General features: G+C 54.3%; 1 protein-coding gene across 12 annotated transcripts in view; it reads left to right on the top strand.

Annotated features, from left to right (window-relative positions):
- The window catches only part of MEF2D (myocyte enhancer factor 2D), an 80,509-nt gene that overhangs the window by 35,414 nt on the left and 18,841 nt on the right, over nucleotides 1-26,254 (top strand). For 8 of the 12 annotated variants that reach the window (XM_058860798.1, XM_058860804.1, XM_058860797.1 and 5 more), the window contains 6 exons: nucleotides 5,189-5,478; nucleotides 11,324-11,527; nucleotides 18,426-18,563; nucleotides 18,696-18,830; nucleotides 22,033-22,243; nucleotides 24,839-24,895. In XM_058860798.1, the coding sequence (XP_058716781.1) occupies nucleotides 5,425-5,478; nucleotides 11,324-11,527; nucleotides 18,426-18,563; nucleotides 18,696-18,830; nucleotides 22,033-22,243; nucleotides 24,839-24,895 (799 nt within the window). In that variant the 5' untranslated portion in view covers nucleotides 5,189-5,424. The remainder of the gene's footprint in view (nucleotides 1-5,188; nucleotides 5,479-11,323; nucleotides 11,528-18,425; nucleotides 18,564-18,695; nucleotides 18,831-22,032; nucleotides 22,244-24,838; nucleotides 24,896-26,254) is intronic. The other 4 variants (XM_058860809.1, XM_058860806.1, XM_058860807.1 and 1 more) reach the window with 2 other exon arrangements.

Raw genomic sequence — 26,254 nt, 5'->3', positions numbered from 1 at the left:
CCACACAGAAGGAAACTAAAAGTCCTTGGTGTCAGCATGGAGGATATGTTAAAAAAACAATTAACTCACAAAAGGCAGCAAGAAAGGAAACAGGAAGGCAAGAACTGCAGTTAAACCGGCGGGTTCAAGAGGTGACTTGAGCTAAATCCATGTCCTTCAAGGATGGGATCCAGCCCTGGGCATGGGCAGGGAAGGAGCTGGAGTGACAGAACAAGGCTTCCCACTGCCAGAGGGCCGGGATAGGTGGGATACTGGCAAGAAATTTATCCCTGTGAGTGGATGACTGAGAGGTGGGATGAGATGTCCAATCCAGGCCATTCTGCAGTTCTGTAACACCCTGCACATTGTACCCCACATGTCCACGGGTTGTGTGCCCAAGCTCCCTTGCAATGACCTTTTTCCCACAGAGAAGCTGCAAGACTGGAAGATGTTACTGCTGTCATTTCTGTATGTGGATAAACCTGACACCCCCAAAGTGTGTTTGGGCTTGGGTCTGTGAATTCAGTCGTGTCAAGTGCCCTGTTCCTATCCTTGGGGGTGGATAGTGGTGGGGAGGACACTCCCTTTGCTCTCAGCCAGCCCCTTGACTTGATGGAGCACACAAAACACATCTTGAGGAGCATTCTGCAAATCTTGGGTAAAGGATGGGCTGGTCCCACAGCGAGAGGTGCCTGGGGGGAGCAGTTGCTGGGCTGGGCTGTGATCTGCCATACCTGTCACCTGCATTTCTCCCTTCAAACTGGGACTTTCTATGCCTCCATAAGACGAGGGCAGCGTTTTTCTTCTTTTCCCAGCCTCCAAATGTCCTTTGAACCTCGTCTTGCTGGTTTCCTTGCAGCCAAGCCATTGCACTAGACCTGTTTTGGGGATGGAGATCAGGAAAACATTCCTTGAACTGGTGCCATGTCAAAGCCATCCCAATTTTGCTGTCACTTGTGTCGCTGGCTCTGCCGTGTGTTCCTGCACACGGAGTGGATTGGGGAGCATGGTGCCACATGCTGGGAAAAGCAAAGAGCTCCAAAGGAAAAGACATTTTTGGAAAGGATGCATTTATTTGCCTTTATTTATCTTCCTAAAGCTTTCAGATTAATCTTTTTGATCTTCCCTCTGCAGCTGCGTGGCCAAGGTTTGGTTTCTTTCAGCTGACATTGTGCTGAGAGCACACGGCTTTGCAAGGCGGGCGTTAAGGAAGGGCAGCTGAATTCCTTCGCCCTGGAGAGGGGCGGTGTTTCAAGCTAACTTTAGTAAGGAAAGACTAAAAAGGGATGCAATAAAAGTATATTAAAAATAGCAAATGGCTGTAGAAAGTGGATGTAAGACTCTCAGTGTCCCTGCTTGTGCCAAGAGAAGCGTGGGGCTGTTCAGTTGGAATGGAAAAGTGACAAGTTCTGGAGCAGCGCAGAGCACCCCGCTGCCGTGCAAAGCAAAGGTGAAACGACTTACAAGTAGGTGAAATAGATCAGAAATTTGTACAGTAGATAAAAAAAATCCAGAAAAAAAGACTTGAAAGAGATACCAGCTCCTCTCTGTCCCCAGCTCTTGGAGCTGGGGATTCAGCCCCCCCCAATTCCTTGTTTTGTAAAAACATCTCCCAGCTGAGATTCCTCTGCGCTTTTTCTTTCTTCCCCCATTTGCAAAATGCTAACTCTGCTCTCTCGCCTGTCTCTCCAATTTGGAGCAATTTACTGGGAGCCGGGGATGAATTACTCAGCACAGAGTTAACCAGCACCTGCTCGGAGTTAATTGGCATGTGTGCTAATTGCCGTGATAGTCACACTTGTGCGAGCGGAGCGCAGGGAGGGGGAAGCGGGCGCTGGCGGCTGCCTCCATCCCAGAGCTCCTCGCTGCCGAATTCCCTGATCCTTCTTGAGATTCCTGGGAGTGGAAGAGGGTCAGGGTGGCTTTTTTGCAGTGAGATGCCTGTCATTTGCTTTCCAGTGGATTTGAAGGTCCCTTTCCATGCCCTTGGACCCTCTTTGTTGGGGTGTAGTAGCTGGGATGCTTGGCGGTTTCCTTGGAAAACGAGGCTCAGGAGAAAGAAAGAAGCTGCTGTCTGAGAAGGAGGAGATGATGATTTAATGAGTGGGGTTATTGTGTATAAAATCATTTGAGACCCTGAAAGTTAGAGGTTATTTAGGAGCTCAGCTCCTCGCTGCAGTCCTGTGCTCTGGGTGCGTGTCTCTGTACGTGTTTGAGGGTTTAAATTGCACCTGATCACGGAGGAAGGTCGTGGGTGATCTTGGTGCCTCGGTCTGGGCAATCAGGGAGCCAAAGCAATTTGCTGGTGAAGGAGAGGGAGCTGCAGGGGCTGAGGGGATCATTCTGGGTTGTGGCCAAGCCTCAGCAGCAGTGCCAGCAAGAGGGACAGGAGAGATGAAGGCGGCTCTCCAGGTTTCTTGCTCTTCCAGCTGCTGTTCAGAAACTCGAGCCAGTGGTTGTACTTTCTGAAACAGGCACCTGGGCAGGAAACGTGAAAATACCTGGGTTTAAAAATATGGTGGGGGAAAAAGCTCAGCCTAAAAATAAATAATGTGCTCTTCTCCATCCCTCCTCTTCACCCCATCCAGGGGTGGCCTTCCCCATGGGGTGTTTTCCTTCTCAGGCAGGGTAGAGGGGTCAAGAGCATCACATGGCAGCTCTTTTTCTCTCCATGATGACGAGCAGAATCCTGTTAAGTCACTTTTTTTCCTGTGGAAAACTTTATCCAGCAGCATGAGCAAACCCTGAGGCTGGGACAGTGATCCAGCCAAGGTGCTGAGAGTGAAGAGTCAGGATTCAGAGCAGCAGGAGGAACCTGGTTTGGTGGTTGAAAAAGGGGATTTGGTTTGAAACACTTGGGGTATGTTTGTGGCCTGGGGAGGGGAATGTGGCTTGGATTCCACTGCTCCATGCAAGAAATGCCCGCTCGTGTGGAGCTGAGGGCAGGGATGAGCAGCACCAGGGTTTTTAACTCATCCCTACAAACATCCCATCTCCTCAAGCACTGTGGAGCTTTTGGCTGCCATAGCATCCTGTGAACAAGCCCTGCAATGAAATTGTGTTAAAATATGTTTCCTTTCACTCAGTTTAAATTTACTGCCTGTTGTTCTCCAGTGTTTATTGTTGCTTCTGGAGAGTTCCTCTCTGGTTTGGACAGTAAATCCGCTGTCTTTCAGAGGGTTTCTCTGTCCAAGAGCTGCAGCACACGGAAAGAATTAGCATCTTGCCCTGAGTCTGCTTGTGGAGCTGTTGCTACTTTGTGCTGCTGCTGGTGGTTTTGAAGATGCTGAAGGTGAATATTTTTCAGCCAGTTTAGAGAAATGGCAACTCCAAAGGGAAAAGCGGCAAAGCAAACCCAACAAAAGGTTCCTCCTCTTCCGAAGCTTCTTTGTGTGTGCAAAATCCTCTCCTTGGTTTCAAGGCTTTGGGCTCCTGTGTGGGCTCGCAGGGAGGGAAATACTGAGCAGACACTCCAGGTAGATGAGGTAAAAATCCTCATTCTCCTTTTAGCTCTTCCTGTACCACTGACCTTTGAGGGATACTCACATGGTGCAAGCTGGAGCAGTGATGCTCTGAAACTGGTGATGCTGTAGAACTGGCCATGCTCTGGGACCTATTTTTTTCAGAGCTTCCCACAGTGGGATGGGGAGCAGCAGCCAAAGTGCCTCTGGCACTGGCCCAGTGTTCCCCATGGTGACAGTGCTCCTCACAGCTGCATGGTTGCTCCTATTTGCTGCTGGGAGGGAAACATGCACCTTTTTTGGTAAATAATGATTCAAGAATTAAATGTCATCCCTTTATGGTCTGTCCTTGCCAAGAGTCTTACTGGTGGGATTTTTTTTTAAATAGCCAGGTTTTGCTGCCCTTTGTCTCTCTGATCTTCGTCCTGGCCTCCCCATGCCTCACTCTCCCTGGAGGGCAAACTGGGGATGTCGAGATGGGGAAAAGACTCCCCATTCTCCTCAGGGCTCCTTGAACTTGCACTGAAACCACAGAATGTGATGCATGATGAATAACTTTACCCAAAAAAAAACCCCAAAAAAAACAGAGCGAAGGATTGACTCAAATGACTCAGTGAACCCCAAAAACAAGAGTGGGAGTGAGACCATTAGGGCTTGTTTGTTGTTGGAGCATGGTCTGGTGAGGAGGTGAAGGATGGGAAAGGTCTTCAGCGGGGTCTGGGGGCACTCTGGGGTGGGACAGGAGCAGGAGGAACTTGGTCAGGTTGGCTGTGGCTGCTGCTTTGAATTTGGGATGATGGTTTGGGAGAAAAGGCTTTGGGGTTTTTTTATGCTTTTTGTAACAAGACCGAGGGCTGGGGACTGCCAAATTGAGGCAGATATGAAGCTATTTTGGGACTGGTTTTTCCCTCTGCCTGGGTCTTGGCACAAGGCAACTTGCTTTAAATGCAGTGTTATCACTGCTGTTATGCAGCTGCTCAGAGAGAGAGCAGGGGGAAAGACATACCTGTGGAAAATGAACTGGCTGAAGTTCCCTCTTTGTCCCGTCAGTGCAGTGCAGCACATGCTGGGAAACGGTGAGATGGGCTGGGGGCTGTGCCAGGAGGTGTCCTGCTACATCTGGTGCAGCCTCTGGTGCTGGGTGATGCAGATTATCGTGGGGAGGCTGCAGAAGGAGCCCTGTGACCTGCAGCACTCGTCCCTTTGGGGAGAGGTTTGGGCACAAGATACCACCGAGCCAATTGTGTGCCCCAGATCCATGGAAACATCCGCTGTGCCTGAGCCCAGTGGAAGGCCAGGCTGTCTCAGCTGCCTTCTGAGTCCTCCTTCCCCATAAGAATTAGGTTTCTGTGCCTGGTTATAAGGTTTCTTCCAAGTAATCAAATAAAGACATTTTAAAATTCCGAATTGAAGATTAGCGCAGAAACTGGAGACGGATTTAAATTGCCCGAGCTAATCACCAGCCACTCGACTGCTTATGACTTTATTAAGAGAAAAAAAAGTCTGGAGTGTCACGGAGGAATAGTGATTCACGGGCACACTGCTGTCGTCTCCTCCTCCTCGCCCAGAGCGTCGCAGTGCCCGGCCCACACGTGTCCTGTGCCACGGGGGGCTCCTGGCCTCCATCCTTGCTCTCCTGGCCCCAGAGCTGGGTGGGAGAAAGAACCAGAGACCAGCCTGGGGTGGGATCAGGGTCCTGGATGGGGTTTGGGAGCAGAGGGTCTCACTCCTGTCTCTCTCCTGTGCAGGTTTCTGAGCAGCTGCTGACTTCTCAGCCCCGCCGGGTCTGGCTGCGCATGACGGTACCATGAACTGAGCACCAAGCCACGCAAAACTTTTTTTTTTGTTTTGGCTTTTTTGGGTTTGTTTTCCATCTGAGAAAAAAGCCCCCCACACTCTTTAATGAAAGCATTTTAAAGCGGGGTTACCTCTCCCCTCCCCTGAGCCGAAGTCGTCCCGGGTGCGGCGAGGATTTCCGGAGAAGATGGGGAGAAAAAAGATCCAGATCCAGCGGATCACGGATGAGCGCAATCGGCAGGTCAGTGCTGTCTCTCCCCGCTCCCTGACCTCACCCTTCTCCTGTGGGGGATTTTAAGTGTTTAAGTTTCAAAATGACCGATTTCCATCCCATTTTGGGCCACCAGTGCTGTGTTTTTCCCAATCCATAGAATAAGCAGATGAGTGAGACTTGGTGCTGAGGCTGGATCCAGGACCAGGCAAACAGCCCCGTTGTGCTGCCCCATCCAGCTCCTTGCCTTGGAGCTCCTCGAGCCATTTCCATCTAAGTGCTTTTCCAGAAGAAAGTATCTTCTCCACTTAGTTCCCCCTTTTTTTATTATTTTTGTCCTGCAGAAAATATATTTCAGTTGACATTTTCCATGTGGTTTTTCCAATAAAAAACAGGCACAACAAGTATCCATTTTGCTGAATGCAAACAGCTCAAGTTATTCCTTTTTTTTTCCTCAATTGTAAACTTAAATGACTCCAGGGCTTTTTTCCTTGGGCTCTCTTGAAGCCAAGCCTGAGACACACACACACGTGCATGTGTGTAGGAATGTATCTCAGAGGAAAACAAAATCCGACAGATTTTTCCCAAATTTCCATGTTCCTTAAACTGGAGTGGTGGAGAAGAGCACTTTGCCAGCTCAGGTTTGCTCTGGGATGACTCTGTCAATGTACTTCCCATAACCACGAGACTTCCAGGCAATTCCCTTTGCTTTCTCTGCTCCTGCAGTCTGGCTCAGCAAATCCAAGCCTCTGCTTTTAGTCCAGCCACTACTGCTCTCCAGCATGACCTGCCACACTTCTTTCCTGCCACTTTCACTCCAGAAAAACAGAAAAAACAGTAAAAAAGCATGTGGATATATTTCTAATCCTTAAAGAGTGGCAAAGAACAGAACTGGATGAACCACTTTATTGCTCTGCAGCAAAACAATGGGAAATGGCAGGTTTTCTTCATTATAGCTTCACTTGGTGGCGGGGGCCAGGACGGGCATCAAATAGTTTTTGCTGATGTTCCAGTTGCTCCTGGGGTTGTTTATATCCATCATGAGGAGGAAACAGGGCCTTAGGGGTTGTTGAAGGATTTGGAGTGTCTTTTATGGGGCAGTGCTGCAGAGAGGAGCGAGGGATCTGCGGTGACTGGAGCCCTGTTGGAAGTTCAAAGAAATGGAAAATAATCGGTGATGCTGGAGGGGGGTGGCACAGCCTGGCCCTGCTGGATAGACCCTTGGGAAGGGAAAGAGGCACTGCTCTGCAGAGGCAGCAGCCAGGTGATGGGACTGTTTCTGAGGGATGAGCTGCTCTTGGGCACTGGCTGGAGATAAAGCCCCTTGCTGAGATCTCACAGCATCGGGTGGGATTTGGCAGCAGGAGTTGCTTTGCGTGGCCAGGTGTCATGGCTTTAGCACATCTCTGATGTCAGGTGTCCCCAAAGCCCGGTTCCCCGGGCTGGGGGACACTGGTTTTGCCCTGGCAGTAATTGCATCCCTGGCTGGGTTAGTTCCTCCAAAACCCAGCACAGAAGCATTGCTCCCCACCCCAGTGCAGCACATCTTGCTGTGCTTCCCAGAAACCAGCCCGATCAAATGGGGTGTCAGCAAAGCAGCAGCTGTTTAATTGGTCACCAGCACAGCTTGCAACCAATTTTCACTGCTCCCTTTCTTTGGGAAAAAAGAAGATAGGACATTTCATGGAAAAGAACTGCTCTGGGCAGTGGGATCTGCTCTATCCACTGTGGTAGGAGCTGTAAAGAGGGTGAGAACCCTCTTGCTCCACTCTCCTGGTCCCTGCTGTACCTGTGCAATACCAGGATCCACTCCCCAGGGGCAGAAGTGTCCCATACTGCTTTATCTCATAGAGACATGGGATGATTTGGGTTGGAAGGGATCTTAAAAGTCCATCTCATTCCACCCCCCTGCCATGGGCAGGGACACCTTCCACTGTCCCAGCTCGCTCCAAGCCCTGTCCAACGTGTCCTTGGACACTTCCAGGAATGAGGCAGCCACAGCTTTTCTGGGCACCCTGTGCCAGGGGCCTCCCCACCTTCACAGGACAAATTTCCTTCTCATATCCCATCTAAATCTCCCCTTCTTCAGTTTAAAACCACACCCCTTGTCTCATCGTTATCTGCCAATGTAACAAGTGCCTCTCTGTGTGTTTGATGAGCCCCTGGAAGTGCTGGAGGGCTGCAGTGAGGTCCCCCCGGAGCTTCTCTCGCTGTGTCCCTGCGGATCAGCGCTGCCCATGCGTGCGTGCCCGCCGTGGCTGCAGGCTGGTGGCTAAGCTGGCTTAAACCCAGCGTCTGCAGCATCCTCAGCCCACCCCTGGCAGCCCCCCTGGCACCCCCCCTGCTGCAGCGGGGACAGAGGGCACGGGCAGCTCTCCTGTGTCACTCCTGGAGCTGATGAGTTATGGATGAGGCTGGTTCCTGCGGGAGTCCTTGGCATGCCAGGGTGGCAGAGGAATGGGAATGTGCAGGGATGCTCTGGAGAATGAGGGATTCACCGGTGCTGGAGCAAGGAGGTGGAGGCAGAGCTGCTTTTGACACCTGCGTTTCCCCTCGTGCTGCCCATGGCTTGGGGCTCCCTCGCGAGCCTGAGGGAGAGCTGAGGCTGCACAGGGGCTCTCCAGAGCCTTTGCTGTGAGCTGAAGCTGTTCCTTCAGCTGACCCTGCTCGTGTCCCAGGTTTTGCCTTCCATGGGGGCACAGACCATGAAGAGTGCAGCAGAATGTGGAGCTGCTGGACTGGGTCTGGAGGAGGCCATGGAGAATCTCCGAGGGCTGGAGCAGCTCTGCTCTGGAGCCAGGCTGGGACAGCTGGAGGCATTCAGCCTGGAGAACGCTCCAGGGAGATCTAAAGGGACTTTAAATCTCCATGAGGGAGAGAGACCTTGGACAAGGACCTGGAGTGACAAGACAAAGGGGGGAATGGTTTTAAACTGAAAAGAGGGAGACTTAGATTGGATATTAGGGGAAAATTGTCCCCTGTGAAGGTGGACAGGCCCTGGCACAGGTTGCCCAGAGAAGCTGTGGCTGCCCCGTTCCTGGAAGTGTTCAAGGCCAGGTTGGACAGTGTTTGGAGCAACCTGGGATAGTGGAAGATATTCCTGCCCATGTCAGGGAGGTGAGACAAGATGAGCTTTTAGATCCCTTCCAACCCAAACCAGTGTTTGATTCCGTGAATTACAGCAGCAGCCAAAACCAAGGGAGGAGAGCAAGTCAGAGTCACTAATGTCATTAGAGGAATTACTGGAGAGGATTTGCCACAACAGATCAGGCCATCAGTCCTTCAGGGCCAGGCTGCTGACTCTGGCAACTGCCAATATGGTTTGCATCAGGGGAAAGGCAAGAAATCCCCTGCTAGTGTGGGGCAGTAATTCCTTCCTGACCCCTTTGGTGATCGGCTTATGCCCTGAAGCATGAGATTTGATTACCCTCTTAGACTTACAAGGTTAATTCTTCTAGATGAGGCTCGTGCACGGCATCAGGGGAAGGTTTGAGGTTTCTGTCCTGGGTCATGAGTGGATGCACAAGGCTGTGTTAGGTGATCCTTGTGTGTGATATGGTGGCTAAATGGCAAATCTTTTTTCCCTCTGCAGAACGTAGGGGTGTCAGTAAAGAGGGATGCTCTTGTGCCCTGTCTGCAGAGGGAATATTCCCTCCTCTCTAGAGGGATAATTTGGTGATTTGTGTTCTGCTCAGCTCTGCCCAGGGTGCTTGTTGATTTGGGGAAGATGACCCCACACTCTTCACTACTCAAGGGCAAAACCCAAGCCATGCCTGTCTCTGGTCTTCAAGGCTAAGAGCTGCCCCATTGTCTGGCCCCCATGTCTCGGCCTCACCCCATGGCCTCCAGTGTCGGTGGCTGAGCCTGTGGTGGTGCTGGGCAAGGTGTGTTTTGGCAGAGTGTCCCCAGCACCAGTGGCTGCAGAAGCTGCCCTTGGCTGGTCCCTCTGTTTTGGTGGATACTGTGTTTTCCTCCTGGGGCTCCTTGAGCTGCTTGGAGCTGAGTGCAGAGGCTGCCCCAGCAGGGACGGTGACACAGGGCGGCAGAGGCAGCTCGTGGTTTCAGTGCCTGTCCTGCCATGGCTGCAGGAGCAGACCCTCAGCTGGTCCCAGCTGAAGTGGCACTGCAGCTCCTGCTCTTGGGAGCGCAGCAGAGCTTTCGGCTGGCTGGCAAGTCTGGAATGCTGCTGGAGAGGGGGAGTTATTGGTGACAGGGGAGTTATTGGTGACAGGGGAGCTGGCCCTCAAGTAATTTAATTTGTACCAGAGTGTGCCGGGGCTGGGCTGGTGCTGGCAACGTGAGTGGCGCGGCCGCAGCCCGGCCATGGCCAAAGCGGGCGCACGTGGCAGCCACAGCAGCGTGGGGTTCCAGCCCTACACTTTCCAGGGGATGAGGCGATTAGAGCCCAATCTCATTACTGCTTAATCATCTCTGGGAGATGGCGGGGAGGGGCAGCAGCTCCAAGTGTGGCCAGAGCTGCCCCTGCTGTGCCCTCCCTGCTCAGGCAGGGACGGGGTTCTGTCTCGAGGGGTGCAGGACCCTGGGGGTGCACAGTGGGTGCTGCTGGTGTGGTGCTGCTCCTCACCATCTCTGCGAACTGGGAAGCTCCGAGTTGAGCTCTTTGGACCGTGGCTGTGATGCCAATGACAGGCTGAGCAAAGGCAGCAGCCTCGTTCACTCTCCTCCCTCAGCTCTGCGAATTTAAGCTGTTCACTTGCAAAATTGATGTTGTGGTGGAGGCCCAGAGTGGAGTCAAGCCCTCCCATGTGGAGAGGGAGCAGGTCTTGGCACCCAAGGGCATCTCAGCTCATCTCCAGCCCTTCCCCTGGAGGCTGCTTCGACCCCAGAGCAATGCTTAGGACAAAGCAGTGACCTCCTGCCTCTTATTTTCTTTTTCTGTTTTTCATTTGCTGAGAGGGCATTGGCCAAGCATCGCGCCTTCCCCGTCAGTGTGCCGTGTGTTCTGGGGGGGTGGGGGGCCCTCAGCAGCTGTCTGCACAGCAGCCAGGACAGGGAGCCCCAAACCAGCTCCCTCTGTACCAGCTGGATCCTGTTAGGAGTGTGGTGGTGAGAGCTGAGCGTGGGCTGGGAATGGCAGCCCGATGTCTGCCCGGCAGCTGGAGCTGGTGTTGGAGCCAGCAGCCAGCCCCAGTCCCGGCCCCAGCCCCCAGCCAGCTCTCCAGGATCAGTCCTGCAGGAGCTGCCTCCTCTGCCAACAGCTCTGGTTCCAGCTCAAGGCAGGGCAGGCTGGGGGACAGGGACCCCAGAGGGGCAGGCAGTGAGGAAAACACCCCAGCAAGGTTACAAAGGGGCAGCAGGATGGGGGTGGCAGCTGGGCAGGCCCCTGGCACTGGGGGGCTTGTGGTGCCCTGGGGGAAGCATAAGTGGGGCTGGTGAGCAGGATAGCGGCTCAGGGGTGGGTTTTGGGGTGCTGAGCCCCAGCTCTGTGGCTCTCAGGTTTGGGCACTCACAGCACAGCTGCAGCAAGTGAGGACAAGATCTCCATCGCTTGAATATTCCACTTAAAAACCTGCAGCCCCCGGACAGATGGCAGCTCTGCTGGGGATTTTGCTGAAATTTATTTTCTCTTGATTTGGCAATATGTGATTTCCAATGCTGATAATCATCTTTGTGCTTGTGAAGTGTCTGCCTTTGGAGGATCCCAAAATAGGCAGCAATATGAACCATTTGGAAGAGGGAGGCGAGAGAGGAGAGCTTGGGGTTGGGTCCAGTTGGGGAAACTGAGACAGAATATTCCCTCTGCATTCCTCTTTCTTTTTCTCTTCCTTCAGTGGTCATTCTGTTTTTCCCTGGGAGGTGTTGGGTCTGTGTCAGCATGGACACAACTTCTCACTGTGGCTGTCCTTGCTTTCAGGTGACCTTCACCAAGCGCAAGTTCGGCTTGATGAAGAAAGCCTATGAGCTGAGTGTCCTGTGCGACTGTGAGATTGCCCTCATCATCTTCAACCACTCCAACAAGCTGTTCCAGTATGCCAGCACCGACATGGACAAGGTGCTGCTCAAGTACACCGAGTACAACGAGCCCCATGAGAGCAGGACCAACGCAGACATCATCGAGGTGAGGCTGCCTGTCTGCTCCCCAGCTTTACCCCTGTGCTAGAGCCAGGGCTGAGTCTGCTCCACACGGGCTGCAGGAGCTTGCTGCAGGGTGGGGGTGGAGCAAACAGATCTCTCACACCCAGTGCCAAGATGGATTTTGCGTGGTTTATGAAAATACTCCATTCTGGAGTAGAGTTGAAGCTGTCTCCAGTTGTGTGTTGACCGACTGCCTTGAAACTTGAGGTGCAGGTTTGCTCTGTGGGACTCTGCTGTGGAATCCAGGCAAACCTTGAGGTGGGTTTGGAGGCAGCTCCTGGGGCTGCTGCACTGGGGCCTGGTACAGCTGGTGACATGGTTCTGAAGTGCCTGGCACAGCTGATGACATTGCCCCAGCCTCAAATTCAGACAGGCACGGTGGGGTTGTGGGAGGGCACCAGTGCCCAAATCCCAGAGGAATTCAGGTGGGACGGACCTTGTGCCTCTGGTCCAGAGCCTGCTCAAAGCATGGTCAAGCTCATGGGTTGGTGGGTTTGCTCAAGGCTTGTCTGGCTGCATTTTGTGGGTCTCCAGGGGTGGCCCAACCCCACCCAGTCTGACCCATCCTGGCACTGCCTCTGGCACTGTGCCCAAACTGTGCTCACTTCAAGGCTGCCATGGCAGCAGGAGCTGCTCAGCTGCCATGTGCTGGTGGTGCCCCCACGCTGGCCCTCTCCACAGCTCTGTCCTTGTCCCTGGTGCTGGCAGAGCATGGCTGGGCCGGAGCACAGCACATTTGGCTCTCAGGAGAGCGCCACCAGTGCCTCGGTCATCGGTCACTCCTTCTCCCTCAGCAGGAGCTGTGCAGATGGAGCTGCAGGGTCCTCAGCTTGGGGACTGCATCAAATCTGGACAAGTGGGCAAATGGAGGGCTTGGCTTTGTAATTAGTGACATTATGGGCATCGGTTAATGCCCTCAGAGCCACTGGTGGCAGACTGGAGCAGCATGGCCTGCACTGCTGGGGGAACTGGGCTTCTGCTCCTGCCTTTGGATCCCTTTGGTGCCCCTTGGTCAGCGTGCTCAGGCTTTGATTTCATGAAGGAGAAGGGAAAAAAACCCAGCCTGCCTCTGCCCCCCAAAATCTTGTTTTTTCCTTTCTTTCTTACACTCTGTAAAATGTGTCCTTTTGAGAGATTTGGATTTGAGGTTTTTACCCCACGGCCAAGCATCTCGCAGCATCTGCCTTCCCTTGCTGGGATTTGGGGACTCTTCTGCCGTAGCACAGTTTTGTAGGGGCCTTCAGAATGGTTCAGAAGTGCCCTTTTTGACCTGTTTGAGGCAGGTAATGCCCCTTAACTGTGCAAATGCCGGCGGTTCCCTGCCGCGCTCGGGATGCTCAAACTGCGGCAGCATCGAACAGATTTGTCTTGGCCTAAAAATACCGTAAACATTTTGGGCAGCGTTCTCTGTTCCCTTATGGTCCAAGATGCAAACACTCCCAAGCCGACAAGTTACACACAGTCCTTGGCACCCAAAGAAACACTGTGTTTGCACCACATGAAAAGCTGGATCTGCATCCAAAGCCAGAGAGAGGAACATCGGGAGCGGAAGGATATTGGTGGATGGCAAGAAAAAGAGCCCAAACACGCCGGGCTCGGCATGTCTTGCTGGCAGAGCTGTCATGGAGCAAAACCTGCTGGGGTGCAGGCAGGTTTGGAGGCTGCTCAAGCATCCCTCCTCATCCTTGTCTTGTCTGGGAGCAGGGTTGGGGCTGCTCTAAGATTTTTACTGTTTTCTGAATCCCAGGAGACCATTGGTGCTGATTTCCATTTTCCCTCACCCAGGCCAGGTTCCAGCAGCCCAGCTGTGTCCCCACTGCACACAAATCCAATTTATCTCATGTTTCTTGGTGGCTCCCAGTTGAACTTGACTCACAAAAAGTATCTTCTCATTCTGGAAGCTTCCCCACACTGAGCATTTAGAGACCATGAAAACCCAGGCTGGGAATTTGCCACCAAATATGATTTTAAGTGGATTTCAAAGGGCTGCTGCATCAACCCACCTTCCCTGTGATGCCTGCAGCCCTTCCTGCTGAGGGATTTGGCCCTGAGTGGCTCTGGCAGCATCTCAGGAAGGATGAGGAGCAGCCAGGACCTGGAGGAATTGAGGCAGAAGCCTCTTGATTTTGTTTTTCTGGTGGAAGGGGAGCGAGCAGTGGTTGCAGAGGGCCAAGCCAAGCACTCCCAGGCTGGGGGCTCCTGGGGCCAAAAGCACCGGTCCCACAGCTCGAGGCAGGATGATTTGCTCTGTGCAAATTACGTTTTAAAACAACATGAGATCTGGTTTTTGGTCCTGGGAAGGTGCATCTGAGGGTGGAACTGGGGGCACCCCTTCCTGTGCTGCACAGGAATGTCCTTGAGGGGTTTATCCCCTGGATATTTAGTGAGAGGCAGAGCTGCTCCGTGCTGAGCTGGTTCAAGAGGGGTTCCACACCCCTGGGAACCGTTCCCTGTGGGGACACCCCCGTGTTTCAGCCGTGCCAGGGCTCAGCAGTGGCTGTCAGCAGCGCGATTCAGCCACACGAGCCCCGCGGCTTCTCTGTGCCTGGCAAAGTCCTGGTTATTGCAGGCTTTTAAGTCTGAGAAAATCTCTCTAATGCAGAGAGGGGGGTTTCCTTAATCAGGCGGGGGACAGCTGAGCCCCCAGACAGGCACGCTGGGTGCCACGTGCACGCCCGGCCTGGGATCACGCTGGCTTTGGTCCTCGCTGTCGCTTCTCGTTTCCTCACAGCCCGCCTGACGTGCCAGCTCCTGATAAGGGACTTGGACAGGGCAGAGCTCAGCAGGCACCAGGATGCTCCACAGCCAGTTAAAGCCACACAGCCATTTCTGCCCTTTCCTTGGCTGAATGTCCTGGAGGGGCTGATTTTCCCCTAATTCTCCTTCCTGGGGTTGGCATTCCCCAGGATGTGTTAAATCAGACGTTTTGCAGGATGCTGGGGAGGTGGTGAAATGTAGGGGCAGCTTCCAGTGTCATGTCTTCATCCTCATTCTCATCCTTATCCTCATCCAGACTTCCCCAAAGCCCAGAGTGGTTGAGCCTCCCTCCTGTAAGGGAAATCAACCGCATCCTGGTTGAGCATCGTTTCCTCTCACATGTTCTGCATTTCCTGCTGCTCTCTTACCCTCTTCGGGTTGGAAATCTGCTCCCATGTGAGCTGGGAGCATGGAAGCTGACAATATTGCCTGGAAAAGCAGGATGTGCAGTGGGTCCTAAGAGAACGGGGGGACCTGAGTGTGTCAGGGAGAGGGGCAGGTGATGACCGAGGTGGGTTTTTGCCATGGGAAGTTCTCACCCTGGTTTTCTCTGAAAATTTTCTGCTGGAAAGGAACCGCTTTTAAATCTCTTCCATATGAAAAATTGTTGTGTTCCTCTGGCTGCAGCCCAGTGACAGAAAGCTTTCCTGAAAACCTCTTTGCATCTTCTGTTTTCTCCCTGGCAGAAAGAAAGAGGAGGAATGAGAAGGAAAGTTCTTTTCTAAAAGACCTTGCAGAGATCCCAAAAACAGGAATCTTTGGGTTTGATTCCCGCTCCAGCAAAATTGTTTTCCTTTTACATCATCTTGACAAAAAGCTAAAAATGTGGGACACACATTTTTTTTGGTGAAAAAACCCGAAAGAACCAGCAGCCAACGCCCCGTATGGCTGGAAATGGCATTTTGGTGTCCCAAGGCTCTCGTTGAGCAGCAGATTGCTGCAAGCCACGCTGCCTTGGCTCGTGTCCTGCTGTGACTCCGGCCGGGTCACTCCCCGCTGCTGGTGCTTCCCGTCCCCCTGTGCTCAGCCCTGCCAGCTCTGCAGCTCGTCCCCATCCCCTTGCCTGCAGCCCCTCCTGCTGCCACAGGTTACAATCCCATCTCCAGGGTCACATCCCAGCTCCCAGGTCACATCCCAGCTCCCAGGTCACATCCCAGCTCCAGGGTCACATCCCAGCTCCAGGGTCACATCCCAGCTCCAAGGTCACCTCCCAGCTCCCAGATTACAATCCCAGCTCCAGGGTCACAGCCCAGCTCCCAGGTTACAATCCCAGTTTGGGGGTCACGCTCCCAGTTCCCAGGTTACAATCCCAGCTCCAAGGTCATGTTCCCAGGTTACAATCCCAGCTCCAAGGTCATGTTCCCAGGTTACAATCCCAGCTCCAAGGTTATGTTCCCAGGTTACAATCCCAGCTCGTGCTGCTGCCTGTAGTGTCCAGGAAGGATTTTTTTCCCCCGTGCACAACTGGTTTGACACTTCCTGGGGCTGCTGGCATCTTTCCTGCAAGAGCAGGGCTGGTGGCACCACAGCTGCCCCTCGCAGCTCAGCTGCTGAGGACCCACCCCTGTGAGGAGCTGTGGGTCTCATAAACAATGAAGTTATTACTGATTTTACAAAGCTGCTGACTGGGGAGAGCAAAGAGACCAAGGCAAAGCTGGGACACCAAATGTGTTAGAGAAACAGAGAAAGAGCTTGGGAAAGATGAAGGGGTGATGCTGTGAGCTGTTTCAGGGTCTGGGTGGGCAGAGCCACATCCATCCTGTTCCAGTGCTCTCCTTGACAGACTTGTTGAGGGAACAACCCCCAGCATGATTTTGTGTGGACTTAGAAATGGCAAAATGCTGTGGCTGGTGGTGGCAGCCCCTCGCTCCTCCCTGGGCTCGGTTCAGGCATCAAATGCAGGCGGATCTGAGGGTGCTTGGAGCTGCCTGAAAAGCTCCCTGGTGGCAGCGGTGATGCAGGCTTTAGAAACAGAAATGTTGTTGCTTGGCTGAAACCTCTTGAAAAACCCCGTTGTGACGTTCCCTCCTTTGAGGGTCCTGGAGGATGGTGGTGGCTTGTCCATCCCCACAGCTTCTGAGTTGCTGGAGGAGAGGAGTTTTCAGGGATGTGAGGGGTTACCCTCCTGATTCCAGGGATGGAAGGGCAGAGACGAGAGGTCCAGCTCCTGTCCCTGCAAAGGGAATCATGTCAAGATTCCCCTCTTAGACATCAGAGAATCTCTCCAGTGCCTGAAGGAAAACCAGCTTCACTGCTCATGGAACAACTTTTTCCATTTTGCCTCTGAAAAAGGAAAAAACTTTTTTTTTTTTTTTTTTTCAGAAAAAAGCTCAACTTTCCGTTTTTCGGCTGCGTCGGCAAAACAAAAGGTTTAGGGAAAAAAAATCCACAAAAAGCAGTTTAAAAAAAAAAAAAAAGGCAAAGCTGTTCCTTCCCCACCAGCAGCACCTCTTCCTCTTTTGGGCCATTCTGAGAACAAACAAGGACATGTACAAAAATAGAAAAATAATAGGGAAAAGTCCTCGGGAAACTGCAGAAAAAGCCCTGGGAATCTCCTGTTCATGGCAGTGACTGATTCCCTCTGCATTTCTCTATAGACACTCAACACAGGACTTAGGGATACCAGGAATTATTAAGTATTATTAGGTTTAATATTAATATTAGGTATAAGAATTATTCATAATCATTATTATTAAATAATTAGTTAATAATTATTAGGTATCAGGAATTACTGGTGACACCAAACAGGGCATCAGATGTCACCAGGAGTGAGTTGGGTGCTTCTCTTGTGGAGCTGTATGTGAATGAGGACGTTTCCCCTCTGCAGCTGAATCCAGTAACGAGGGTGAAAATGGTGCCTGGGAAGGCCCAGGAAGGAGTAATTTTAATGGAAAATATTGTGAAAAGCTCCAGCAGGATGGAGAGCAGGCTGGGGTGGGTGTGGTGCCCAGTGCTTGGCCGTGGCTACCTGGCACAAGCATCCATCGATGACCTGTGGTGAGGTGCTGAGCAAATCCCACCCACAGCATTCCCAGCCCTTCTGGAGACATCCGTGGGTTTTATTTGCTCCAGCAGCATTTTCCCCAGAAGCTCTGTGTTTCCTGGAGCACGCAGGTAGCTGAAGAGCCACTCCCAGGCACGCTTTGGCCTCAGAACGGAGATGTTTGTTGCTGGTAAGGAAGACAGAGAATTTTCAAGACTTTTTTTTTTTTTTTTTTTTTTTCTCTTTCCCTGCTGAATTTGGCATGAAAAGGGATCAAGATTTCCAGGAAATTCTGTAGCTTTGACTTCTAAAAAAAAAAAAAAGAAGAGTTGGCAAGTGCTGGTTCTGTCTTCCATCATAATGCCTGATTGCTTTTGGTGTGTTGAAAATAGAGGGATTCAGGGTGGATCTCCACTGGCTGCTGAATATGAATGAGGGATTTAGGAGCGTCACTGGGCTCCTCCTGATGAGGAGTGCTTGTCTCCCCTCATTACCTGTACACAGCAGTGCCCAGGACCTTTCCTGTTTGTGAGCCCAGTCCAGGTGTGGGGTTTGCTGCCCGGTGTTGTCACCATCACCCCCTGTGTCACCCCCAGCAGCTCTCACTGTGCCACGTGTCCTGCCATGCTCTTCCTGCGGCACCTTTGCATTTGGCAAATTCCACTTGTCTGGTTTCGTCAGGAAATTCTGACAAATTTGATAATTTGCCTGTAATTTTGGGGTTTCTTTTCCTATTTGGCTGTTTGTATGCAGGTTTTCCCTGTCTTTTTCAGGACAGCAAAGGGCATTAAGGTTTTTTTCCCCTTCCTGATATTGTGGCACCTGAAAGTGACGAAGATGCCCGAGTTCATGCAGGGCCAGATTCAGTCCTGGTATAAACAGAACCTTTGAAAACAAGGAAGTTTCTCTCCATCTCTCCCTGTGCTGTAATTCCTAAATTGGAGACACCCTGGAATCAGAACCCAGGGGCTGTATCCTGACTTTTTAACCCCTCTGAGGTCAGCGACAGCTTGGGGTGATGGTGCTGATTTGTCCAGGGGCAAGTCCTGGTCCAGGCAGGCCAGGGGATGCTCCTGGGGGTACCTGCTCGTGATCCCCAGCTCCTCTCCCCGATCTCAGACTGTTCCGGTTGTGCTTTCAGACGTTAAGAAAGAAAGGTTTTAACGGCTGTGACAGCCCAGAGCCCGACGGTGACGACTCCATAGACCAGAGCCCCTTGATGGAGGATAAATACCGCAAAGGCAGCGAGGATCTGGACATCCTGTTCAAGCGATACGGTGTAAGTACCTGCCCGTGGCTGGAAAACCTTCATTATATGTTCTTTTCTGTTTTGTTTCTCTTCTGTTCGACTTCCCCTGAACCTCGTCCCCGCTCCCTCCCCGACACCCCCGTGTCCCCCCACACGTAACAGGCGCTGAACAAGAAGCACAGGGAGTGCGAGAGCCCGGAAGGGGATGAAGTGTTTGCGCTGACCCCGCAGACGGAAGAGAAATATAAAAAGATTGATGAGGAGTTTGATAAAATGATGCAGAGTTACCGGCTCGCAGTGAGTAGCTGGTGGCCTGCAGCCCCCCTGGTCCCCTCCCCGGTGCCTCCAGGTGATGGGGGGGTGGATTTTGCATGGCTTTGCTTTGGAGCCGTGCCATGCCTTGGGAGCCGATGCCAACAGCCCCTGCAGCCCTGAATGCACCTGGTTCTTGAGGGCCCTTCCTGTTTCCCATCCTTGGGAAAATATTTCCTACTAGCTCTGGCATTCCTGACCCTCCTTGGCTCTGGCCAGGCAGTGCAGGAGGATATTGCTCCTGCATGTACTGGATTAGGGCCTCCTTTTTCACCCTCTTTGCCTCAAAAAACCAGATTTTTGTCTGGGTTAAGATCCCAGTGTTCATGTGAGCTGGTGGAAGGTGCCGACCCCCTCCCATCCTTGCAAAGCTCAGCCTGGTTTGGGCTATTCCACATTAATTCCCCCCAAATCCACCGAGCCCTCAGGGCAGCTGGTGGCCGTGGCAGAAATCCAGGGAGGTTTTAGCCTGTGATCCCGGAGCTCTCACTGGCACCGGGGTAGCATCAGGACAGTGCTGAAAGGGATTTGTGTCAGGAGACAGGAGGAGGAGGAGGGGGACACGTTTCAAATTAGTTGTTAGTTCAAGGGAGCAGAGACTGTTGATGCAGGCAAGGGCTCTTCGGGGGATTAGCCCCGAGTCGCTGCAGCCGTAATTAATGCTGCGGGAGCAGGGGGAGGCTCCTTTTCCAGGGATGGATGCAGCACAGCAAAACAGCCCCACCCAAATAATCTACCCTTCTGTGCTTTGCAAGCCCCCACAAGTTAAAATTCTGGCTTTTCTCAAGAACTGGGCCTTGTGAAATCCTCAGGTTTTATTTTGCTGACTCAGCCTTGTGTTGCTCTACGATCCTCGCGAGGATCCCAAAATCTGCATTTCCATCCCCTAGATCTCAGGGTGGAGGGGGTGGGGAGGCTGTGCTGAGACCTGGGCGGGCTGAGGAGGTGGAGGAAAGTGCGGTGCAGGTGGTGATGATCTCCGACAGCTCTGCTGTGACAGCGAGCTCAGCCCCACGAGAGGGGCTCAGGGCAGGATTAGCTCTGTCAGGACACGGATCCACCTCAGCCTCCCTGCTTTCACTAGGGGGGTGCAGGTTCCCACCCTGGCAGGGCGTGTAGGGTGGGAGTAGAGCCCCTGCAGGACATGCAGCCCCCCAGCACCTGGCACAAGCCCTGCCACTGGTGGAAAACAGGCTCAAAAGCCACCTGAGCTTTGTCCTTAGTGCAGAACACTCTCATGAGCAGGGGCTGCTCGGCTCCAGGATGTGTCTGCTGCAAAGGGAGGGTCCCCAGCAGGCCCCCCATCATCCAGACGTGCCAACCCAGAGGGACAACCCGTGCCCACAAGCAGGTGGCATTCAAGTGCTGGGCAGCTCCTCATCAGGGCACAGCATCTGGCTCCCCCACTAAACCTCCCTGGCACGAGGGGCCGAGCAGTGCAGGTGGAGCGTGTGCGGGTGAAGAAGACGCTTTTCCATTTTAACTGCTGGGTTGGTTTTGTGTGTGACCAGAACTAACCCAGCGGCGTGGCCGGGGCAGCTTAGCACCAGCCTAACGAAAGGCCTCAGCGGAGCTTCTGCCTCTGGTGTTTGCCCTGACCTCTAACGAGAGCAGAAATGGGGTTTTGGCTGATGTGTGCATCTTCTCCCCCAGACTTCGGAGTGAAGTGCAAACCGCCGTGTCCCTCGTGCCGTGTCCGGGCCAGGGCCCGGCTGTGCCGGGGCAGCGTCAGCCTGACGCTCGTCCGCTGGTGCCGTGGGGTGGAGCCGGCTTCAGGCAAACCTGGGCTCTGCCACAGCCTCGCTCACGCTGTGGTGTGGAGGAGCTTCAGCTCTTCCTCTCCCTCCCCAGGAACGTTGTGCGCACATGGACGCGTTGGCAGTGATTTATTACACAACGCTGCTCCGGTGTTCGTGCAACGCCCAAGAAACCTTCCTCCTCCTCCTCCTCCTCCGATTCTGCTGCCGTGCAGGATGAGCTCCTGGGCTGAGCAGAGGGAGGGCTCCGTGTTCCAGCTCTCCCTGGTGGTGTAGGAATTGCTGAGCCTGTCCCTGTGAACGGCAGCCCCAGGAGCGGTGCCACAGCGCAGGCTCGGGCTTGGCTGCGGCCATGGGATATCTCTGAAGGACAGGATGCCCTTGGGAGGCAGGTGGGGAGAGTTCCTGGCAGCGAGGCGTGGGTGAGCACTGTCCTACTCCTTCCTCCCATCCTCCTCTCTCACCTAAGGAGCAGGACCTATCCAGGAGCAGATTTCTGGAGGAGGGGAGGCCGCAAGGCAGGGGGGAGATGCACCAGCTGCACTGGGGACACCTCAGCTCCCTCTTCCCTCGCTGGTGCAGCCTGAGGGGCTCCACCTCTGGCCCTGTGATGATCCCATTCAGTGCTGGGCTACTCTCCCTCTCCATCCTGGAGCAAATTAAAGTGGGACTTTAGCAAAGCCTGTACTAAAGCCTCTAAGCAGGTGCCAGCTCCTGTTAACGAAGAGCGTATCAGTGACATAAGACAAACGGCTGGGATAATCGCAGCGGGTCTGGCTCCCACGGGACACTGGTAGGTGAAGCTGGTCTTCAACCTGCAGCCAAGGATAGGGTTTAACAATGCTCCTGCATCCCTGGGGTCAGCTCCTCCTTCCCAGCAGCTCCCAGAGGAGACAGGATGGATCCCAGAGTCACCCAAGGGCTCTGTGCAAAATGAGTCTTTCCCAGGTGCTCGGCCAGCAGCAGCAGTGCCAGCCCAGAGAGGGATCCACTGCTGGCTTCCTGCTGGCTGAGGAACGGCCTCATTGAATCCTGCTTGGGGTGAAGGGTAGTGCCAAGCCTGGCTGCTGTTGTGGGGGCAGGCCACCAGGCTGGTGCCCACCTTCATGCTCTGGGCAGCTCCCAGTCTCTCCTTCATGCCTGCCCTGAAAACACAGGGGGTAAATAAATGCAGCCTGAAAATGAGGCTGAAATAGTTGTTTGCAGAGCTCTGGTGTGTCCAGGGATAGCCCATTGCTCTTCCTGGTGGTCCCTGCTGGGGAACTGGGCTCTGCTGCATCCCCCCCAGGGTGCCAGTGTGGGTTTGAGCACAGCACTGCAGGTCAGCAGTGGAGGTTTGAGGAGACCTGGCTGTCCCTCCTTGGTCAGCAGCTGTGCTGTGCTGCAGGAACTCGGCTCTGGCTCCCCTTTACCCCCTGCTCTCTGCTCAGTCCACAGTGCCCGCTCCGAACTTCGCCATGCCCGTGACGGTGCCGGTGACCAACCAAAACACGCTGCAGTTCAGCAACCCAGGCAGCTCCCTGGTGACCCAGTCCCTGGTGACCTCCTCGCTGACAGACCCCCGGCTCCTGTCGCCACAGCAGCCAGCACTGCAGAGGAACACGGTGTCCCCAGGGCTGCCACAGCGGCCAGCCAGTGCAGGTGAGCCTCTCTGTGCCCCTTTGTACCTTCACCTCCTCATCCTTCCTGCCTGGCTGGGCTTGCAGCACCGAGCGTGGGGCATCCCTGAGGGAAGGGATGCCCCTGTTGCTTCCATCCCCTGTCCAGGGGTCCACACTTCAGCACCTGTGGGTGGCAGGAGCATCCTGGAAGGGTTGTTGCCCCTCAGTGTGTGCTTCTGCCCTCCTACCAGACGTTGATAGCCTCTGTTTGTGCCTTGGCCCCAAACTGAGGGCAAGCTCCCCACCTCACCAAGGTCTGTTTGAGAGCTGGATCCCTGCAGGGATCTGTTTCATGTTGGGCAGTGCAAGATGAGTCACCCGGTGCCATTCCCGGGCTGGGGGTGGCTGCTGGCATCCTGCTGGCCGGTGGCACTCCGGTGACATGGGCCTGGCTGCCTAAAAAGGGCTGCTCTGAGTCGGGCTGTGCTGGCTGCAGTTGGCCGTGGGTGATTACTCATGTGGCTCTGCTGACAGATCAGAGGAGCAGTCGTTCCCAGCGGGCACCGGCGATGGGTGGCAGAGGACAGGGTGGGGGAGAGGAGCTGTCACCCACGTCCCCTGCAGTGGCAGGGGGGACAGAGATCTCGTGGGCCCACAGCCCAGCTCTCCTGCTGTATGATCTTAAATCATAATCGTGGGCAGAAAGCCCCTTCCTGGTATTTTGGATGTCACAGGTGGCCTGTAAAAGTCACCCGGGCTGCAATGGCAGAGCTGTTGCCAGTGACCACCCAGATGTCTGGGGCCTCAACCCCTGGGGCTTGGAGAGCTCTGGGGAGCTTTGAGAAGGGGGTGGATTGGGAGAGAAGGGCTGGGAGGTGCCTCCAGAAGCAGGTTGTGTTGTGGGTCAGGGTGAGCAGGAGGAATGGCCTGGCTGGGATGCAGCAGGAGCAGTGACAGGGGTCATTCTGCTCTAGGACTGGTCCCAGGGAGCAGCGTCTCACCCCAGGCAGGGTGGCAGAGCCTTCCTTGGGCACAGGCAGCCATTGCTCTGGCTGCAGGGATCTCCTGCCCTCTCCTAGGCCCCTCAGCTGAGAGCAGAAGAGGCTTCCTGGTAAAGCAGACCCCTCTGGGGGCTCGCCATTTCCAGCTCACTCACTGCTCGTTTGAGGGGGATAATTCTGCGGTTGTGAGCACAGAGGTGTTCCAAGTCAGGCCATCTGTGTCTCATTCACTCACTGCCTGGGACATGGAAGAAATCCTGTTTATAGGAGCCAGGGCCTTGCATGTTAGAAAAACTCCTTTTTTCCCTAAATTTTTTTTAGCATTGCACCAGAACTGGTTGTGTTGTTTCCAAAGCAAATGCTCAGCAAGCTCTGGGTGGGTGCCTTGACAGTGCCTGGTGCTGTTGGCTCAGGGATGGTGTGGGAGAAGGGCAGCCAGGTGGGGGTGTATGGGGCTGGAGGCAGTGTTGGCATCACTCACCCAAGAGGGTGAGCCCTCTTTGGCCACATAGGCACCGGTGCCTGGGATGCAAGTGGGGTCCCACAGCAGGGCACAGCCACACAAGCCCTTGCTGGAGTCCCTTCCCTGGCACTTTGGAGCCACAGGGACCTCTGGTTTTGCATCCCCATCCCTTGAGGGGAGGGTGCTGCACGTCACATTTGCCACATTTAGAGGGCCATTTCACCCTTTCTCAGTCTGTACAATTTTTGGGACCACTGCTGTTCCAAATCCTGCTCCCATATGGGGAGCAACTGTGCTTCCCTGCATGGCAGCAGCTCAGCCCTCCCACCCTCCTCCAGCTTTTCAGGGGCTCGCTGCAAGCCCAGAGCTGAGAGCCACGGGCTGGATAAAGGTTTGTGTCTCAGGTTTCCCCATCTGGGTTGAGAAGGGCTGGGCAGTGGTTAGAGGTGGGGTTTGGCATCGAAAGCCCCTCGTTCGCCAGCCCAGGGCTCCGGGTTGACTGCGGTCGCAGCTCCGGAGCCTCCGCGCCGGCTGTTGGCTGCAATCGCTGCCTGCGGCGTGGTCAGGCAGCCCCGGCTGGAGAATAGGTGGCTTTGAGAAATAACTTCATAACAAGGCAGAAAAAAGATCAAGTCTTCTTCTGGGCGAGGCAAAACGTTCTGGTTTTTGGGAATAAAAAGGTCTCGTTTTTCCCAGCCTGGTGGGGAGCATCGGTGCTTTGCTGCGAGTGTTGGGACCACGGGAGTCTGTGTCGCTGTGGCATCCTGGCAGTGTGGGATGGTTTCCATTCGGTGTGAACATTGCAGGGGGGATTGTGTTTCCCGTCATGCTGCTGGGGCTCTCTCTCCCCTGGCAGCGCTGGCCCTGTGTCCCCCAAAGGGGGGGTTGGAATAAAATAGCTGCAGTGTTTTCCAAGCTGCCTCATTTGGAACAGGCTCCTGTGCACCTGGCTCCTTCCCAAAGGAAACGGATCTGCCTGGATAATGTTTCCCAACCTGATCACCAGGAATGCTGCTCGTTTTGCCCAGGACTTTCTCCCCAGGAAGGCAGTCCCGCTTTTTTTTCCTCTGCCTTCCTCCACTGTGCTCCCTGCCTTCCTGCCCCTCAAAAGCAGGGATGCTCACCCTGTTTCTGCGTTGGTGGTGATCCCATCTCTCTGCTTGCTTTGCAGGGGCGATGCTTGGGGGAGACCTGAACAACACGAACGGAGCCTGCCCGAGCCCCGTGGGTAAGTGAGGAGCCTTCCAGCCCTGCGCCCCTGGCTCCGTGTGACACTCCTGCCCTCGCTTTCCCCACACGTCCCAGAGGATTTTGCTTTGCTTTTGAGCCCTGCTGGTCCATAGGGAAACGCTGGGGAAGATTTTGCTGCTCTTGGCAGTGGGAGGGGTTGGCATGGGGAGCATGTGGAGCTCCAGGTCAGCGCCTTTGTGGGGGGTGCTGGTTTCAGTGGAGACCCCAGTGACCAAGGAGTCTCCATCTACCCAGGATCTCAGGGAGAGCTGCAGATCAGGAAGGTGACCCCTGAAGACCAGGATTTGGGTAGCTCTGGGTTTAGCTCCTGGTTCTGCAGCCAATTCTCCACTGTCCTCAGGTGATCAATTAACACCCTGTTCCTCCTCGCGCTTGGGCCCTATAAAGGAACTTTATGGCAAGGGAAAAAAGCTCATTAAGGGCCTTTTCCACTGTGAGAGCTTCAGTGCTAATGAGGCTCAGGCCTCATGGCTCAGCTCCTCAGCTGTAAAATGCACTAACAATATCTCCATCCCCACATCTGCCTCTGCTGTCTGCAGTCTGAGGATGTTGGGCTGCTGCTGGTGTAGGCAGAGCCCAAAAACCAGCGACAGCCCTGGGTCCTGCTGGGAAGCAGCTGCTGCTGTTGGCACTGGGCTTGGCAGTGGTCCCAGGCTTGGCAGGGTAGATGCCATCCATCCCAGGGCAAAGGCAGCCTTGCTCCAGGAGCCTGACTCCTCACCCCTTCTGGGCCTTTCTGCAGTGGGTCTCCAGCCGGCAGCACGGAGGAGGAGTGTGGAATTCCACATTGTCCCGGTTAATACCAAACTGGAGCCAGGTGGGGTCGGTCCAGCTGTGCTGCTGCAGCGCTGTGGCCACGAGACCCCATCCCCTGTGCTCTGGGCACCACCAGGAACAGCCAATTCCCTGGGCTGGGCAGCCGCCGTGCCAGCGCCAGAGGGATTTCGTGGCAGAGCAAAACCTGCCAGGGTGGTTTGTGGGGCAGTGTCTCCCTGGGTTCCCACAGCAGCCAGCTCGGAGCTTTGCTGATCCTCGAGGGCACAGGGAAGGGGCTGTGGTTCCACGGCCCCCGGCCCCTCTGAGGCTGCCGTTCCCCTGCAGCCGCCCCCATGTCAGCTGTCGGGAGCAGCCATGGCGGGCGCAGAGCTTGGCAGGGCCCCTGAATGTCAGCATTGACGTCACTGAAGCATTCCCTGCGTTCCTGCTGCCACTGCAGGAAATGGGTGTGAGGAGCAGGGACAGCCCGGCTGTGGCCAGCTCCAGACCCCTGCTGTCCCCAGCCCCCTGCCCTCCCTGGGGCTCCCCTCATGGCTGCGGGAGGGGACTGTGGCTCTGG

This window comes from Poecile atricapillus, chromosome 33 (genome assembly GCF_030490865.1).
Source record: "Poecile atricapillus isolate bPoeAtr1 chromosome 33, bPoeAtr1.hap1, whole genome shotgun sequence".
In the NCBI taxonomy this organism is placed as follows: domain Eukaryota; kingdom Metazoa; phylum Chordata; class Aves; order Passeriformes; family Paridae; genus Poecile; species Poecile atricapillus.
The sequence above is the reverse complement of the archived record's forward strand: the minus strand, read 5'-3'. Positions and strand labels throughout refer to the sequence as shown.